The following is a 4,358-nucleotide window of genomic DNA, read 5'->3' as shown; positions in this document are numbered from 1 at the left end:
TATATTTTTTTCTGAAAAAAAAGATGCGTATAATTGATAAACTCCCGAATCAGTTTAAAGGAATGGGACATGGGAGTGAGCTTTTAATTAAAAGTCCCAAAGGGTTTAACGTCAAAGGTTTGTCACCCATCATGTGGGGGACAGCTCACGCTGAAGACATTAATTAATAATGCATAAAGCTGGTTGTTCACGTGTTTGTTTGTAATAAAAACTCCCGTTGCCATTTCAAATTTTGAATCACTCGAGTTTGATCGATCCAGCTCCTTCCCTCGACGCTTCCTTTTATGTTATATATATCTATATATATATAAGGATATTAAAATAATCAAAAAATATTAAATCATTCAAACACAGGTAGAAATGTAATATCATCATATTTGGGTGCTTTTGCATCGTGGCAAAATATATTTTTAAAAATATTTTTTATTTTTAAAATTAATATATTAAAATAATTAGAGAACATTAAAACACTTAAGCTGGATATAAATGTAATGCCAAACAATCTCTCAATCATAAAAAAAAAAGTTTGATTTGTCAAATAGTTTCTATTTTTTTCAAACTGTATCTCATATAAAATTACATTTTAAATTTTAATTTGTGAAAGTTAAAATAATTTATTTTTTATTTATAAAGATATATTTTTTTTATTTATTTTGCATATAAAAACTCATAACACAATAGTTTTAACTAAATATATATTTTAAAACATTTATTTTTTAAACTGTAATTAAAATTATTATTTTAAAAATCTAATATTTTAGATATCAATCATAAAAGCTATTACCATGCATATCACACACTAAATTAAAATTGGATACTTGATAAATACCATTATTCCATTATTAAAAAAAAAGAAGAAATTACATATCAAATTATACCTTGAAAATAACACCTAATTTTTTAAATCTCAGATACAAAAACTATTATAATAACTAAATTAGAATTGGATATTCAAAAAACACCATTGTTCCGTTATTTAAGAAATTACATCTCAAATTAACAAAATAATCATTAATAATTTTTATTCTTAATTTCTCCTAAATGAATAAATCTTTGATAGACACCATTGTCTCGTTATTTAAGAAATTACATATCAAATTATGACAATAACAACATGATTGTTTATTATTTTTATTCTTAATTTCTCCTAAATGAAAGTAACATAATTCTATAAGAATTGTAAACATTACTACTGTGCCTTCTAATTCGAGAATCAGGACTTTTTATTCTCAAAATGTTCAATCAAATTGTTGGTATTTTCCTACAAACAAGAATTGGATTCGGTTGTGTTTTCAAACAATTTCACCTCTATTTGCCAGAAAGAAGAAAACCCTAGGGTTAGAACAGCTTATGGAGTGAGTTTATACAGTAATTTATGTGCTGCTTTTTCTCTCTTACATAATTTAAAATGCAAGTGCATTTTAGCTTCGCTTTTTTAGACAAATATCTTTCAACGGCTCCGAAAACAGTCTTGCCTTTTCACCATTATTTTAAAAAATTCATGCTATTATTATCACCACCCACCGCTGTTCTCTGTTGGAAGACACAGCTAAGAAAATCGAAATCATCATCATCAATCAATCAATATGTTGTTATTCCGTGTCTAGCCTTAGATTGTAAATAATGAAAACACATTAATTTCAAATTACAATCAAGTAATTGACAAATTAAATTCAGAATCTCAAAAGGTCAGCTAATTAAATTCTTAAAAGGAATTTCTCATAATCCAGTCAAATTAAAATCAACAATTCTCGGACTTTACTTTTTCAGTCAAATAATAACGATGTCTTGTTGATATTTTTTGGAGGTAATAAATGAACAGTTGTTTAAGAGTTAACAACATTAAAATATTACATCATCTCGGAGTAACTAGAATGCCATTTCTCATGTTTTTTAAACCACCACTGTCCCGCCCTGACTTCTTCAGTTCTTCTTCATTGCTCTCTTCCATCCTTTGCTTTGTGACGATATAGCACACAACTGCAGGTCTCTTCCTTTTTAATCTATACATTCACATTTGTGAGTTTGTAAGCTTACATTTTCACCACGATGCATATGATTGTTACCGGCGTGTTTAGTCTTTTTCTGTGTTCTTCGGGTTTTTGGCGATTATCTGGTTTTTGGTTTGCTAGATCGATACGGGTTTAATGGGTTATTTGCAATTTGTGAAATTTTGAAGGTTTTTGGACATGCAGTTCTTCTTCATTGCTCTCTTACATCCTCTGCTTTTTTTTTTTCTTAGGAAGTCTGGAGAAGTGAAAGAAATTTGAGTGTTTTCTTGTAGGTAAATTTATAGAAGAAGAAGTTGATATCTTTTATTAGGAATTGTATTTATTTTTGGAAATGGCCAAGGTGTCCAAAATAAATTAAGAACAGGAAAGAGAAGACAATGAGATTCAGAATTTTATTTTTGGAAACATAAGGTTTATTTGTTTCTTGTTTGTGTGTTACAAGTTGGAGTCTTGAAATTCGGATTCAAAATCTTGGAATTTGGATTCAGATACCAGCTTGCTTGGTAGAATCTTGGGATTCAAGATTTTTCAAGGAAAGAACGCTTTGCCTTTATTTTCATGGTTTCCACTAAGATTTATATCCCCATTATTAAGTAATGTATAAGATTTATACCCCATAATTAAGTAATGTATGTGAATTTTGTTGATTCTGTATCTTGGTCATTGCAGTCTCAATCTTTTTTAGGGCAAGTTTTTCTCAAGAAGATAGAACTTTTGGGTACATTGAGAATTTTCAACTTGAACTCCAGATACATATCCATGAAATTTGAATTGTTAATGATCTTTTCACACAATATTTCTCCATGCAACTGGAGTCGGACTTCTTTTTGTCTACTTGATCTGTGTAGATCTAAAGGTTTTATGATCTTTTTGTGTGATTTGGCAATTCGGTTTATGTTTGATGAATTGCTCAGATGCGCATTATAAAAAATTATGCCAGAGTCTATTTTCTTTCTTTTTATTCAGAAATGCACACAAAATAGCAGGTTTTGTTTCTTGACGATGGTATCTATTTGAGGGAAATTTCCTGATTTGTAGATAATTTTGATGCAAATTCTAATGAGCCTATAGTAAAAGTGGCGAGTGGGGTTATCCTTTGATGTCTCGTTTGGAGCAAATATCCCTTATTCTTCTGAAGTGCATTCCCATTGCTTATAAGTTATGGCTCATAATTTCTAGATTATCTAAGTGATGCCTCAACATGTAGAGTTTCTTGGCTTAGAATATCTTGATGACTGTGCTGATTTGGTCATTTTATTGCAGGTTACTTGCCGACTTTCTGTTTAATGCTTTGTGCTGTTCTTATCTACGGCTTGTAAATATGAAGAAGGAAAACATACTTCCTTCTAATTTTAGGCAACTTAATGGTCCAATAACACGAGCAGCTGCCTTGCGTGCTTCTGGGAAGATGCCACCATTAAAGGCATCCTCAAAACAAGACCAAAAAAGGATTTTGCGAGCAAATCCAAAAAGAGCAGCCTTGGATGAGAACAACACTAGTGGACCTGATAATGCAGGTAATCAACGTAAGAGGAGAGCAGTGCTTCAGGATGTCACAAATGTTTGCTGTGAGAGTTCGTATACGAGTTGCTTCAGTGCAACTAAAATTCAGGTGGATGTGCTGTCCTTTTGTGCATTGCTAATGTCTATTCCGGACCTTCTTGTGTACTAAAACGATCTTGTATGCTGCAAAGGAAAAAAAAAAAAAAAGGCATGTTGAAGACAAAATTTGGCTTAGCAAATGAAAAATTAGACCTACTTCTCTTTCATGATTATAATATAAGGGGCTAAATGAACAGGATATGGTTTCTTGCTCACGTGAAAATGTCTACTACATTGCTGCATTTCCTGAAAATTAGACCCCATCTGTCATGAATTCGTTTCTTTTTTTCCCTAAATCTAGAATCTTAATTTTTCTTCTTTAATTCTGTTGCTTGTCAGGCTAAGATAGCCAAGCAGGCTAAAAAGGGTCAGCTCAAAGTATCAAAAATTGCCCCTTCAGTTGCTTTAGAACACCGACATCTTAGAGCTAATTCAAAGAAAAAAAATATTTGTCAAGAAGTAAAAAGAGTACCTTGCTCTGAAATTGTATGCTCAAGTACTCAAGAAAAAGATGCATCTTCTCAAACCAGTGGCATAAGGGGGGTTGGCATAGATGATCCTCAGCTTCCTAATCAGTGTTCGAGAGTGCCTTCACATTCCCATAATTCTCCGAAGAAAGGTCAGATTCTATTCAAACTCTTCGCTTTCAACATGGCAATCTTGATGGATACCTTCATTTAAAACTTGGTGATAACAAAGGGGGGAAGAGAGAGGGGGGGGGGGGGGGGTTTGGGTGGGGGGGTG

General features: G+C 31.9%; 1 protein-coding gene across 4 annotated transcripts in view; it reads left to right on the top strand.

Annotated features, from left to right (window-relative positions):
• Nucleotides 1-1,839: 1,839 nt before the first annotated feature.
• The window catches only part of LOC105140281 (cyclin-A2-4-like), an 8,488-nt gene continuing 5,969 nt past the window's right edge, over nucleotides 1,840-4,358 (top strand). Inside the window, exons 1-4 of one of the 4 annotated variants that reach the window (XM_011047061.1) lie at nucleotides 1,840-1,986; nucleotides 2,243-2,284; nucleotides 3,276-3,624; nucleotides 3,954-4,233. In XM_011047061.1, coding sequence (XP_011045363.1) covers nucleotides 3,334-3,624; nucleotides 3,954-4,233 — 571 coding nt within the window. In that variant the 5' untranslated portion in view covers nucleotides 1,840-1,986; nucleotides 2,243-2,284; nucleotides 3,276-3,333. Of the gene's footprint in view, nucleotides 1,995-2,240; nucleotides 2,285-2,325; nucleotides 3,171-3,275; nucleotides 3,625-3,953; nucleotides 4,234-4,358 lie in introns of those variants that run through there. The other 3 variants (XM_011047062.1, XM_011047060.1, XM_011047057.1) reach the window with 3 other exon arrangements.

This window comes from Populus euphratica, unplaced genomic scaffold (assembly GCF_000495115.2).
Source record: "Populus euphratica unplaced genomic scaffold, PopEup_1.0 scaffold238.1, whole genome shotgun sequence".
Lineage (NCBI taxonomy): Eukaryota > Viridiplantae > Streptophyta > Magnoliopsida > Malpighiales > Salicaceae > Populus > Populus euphratica.
The sequence above is the reverse complement of the archived record's forward strand: the minus strand, read 5'-3'. Positions and strand labels throughout refer to the sequence as shown.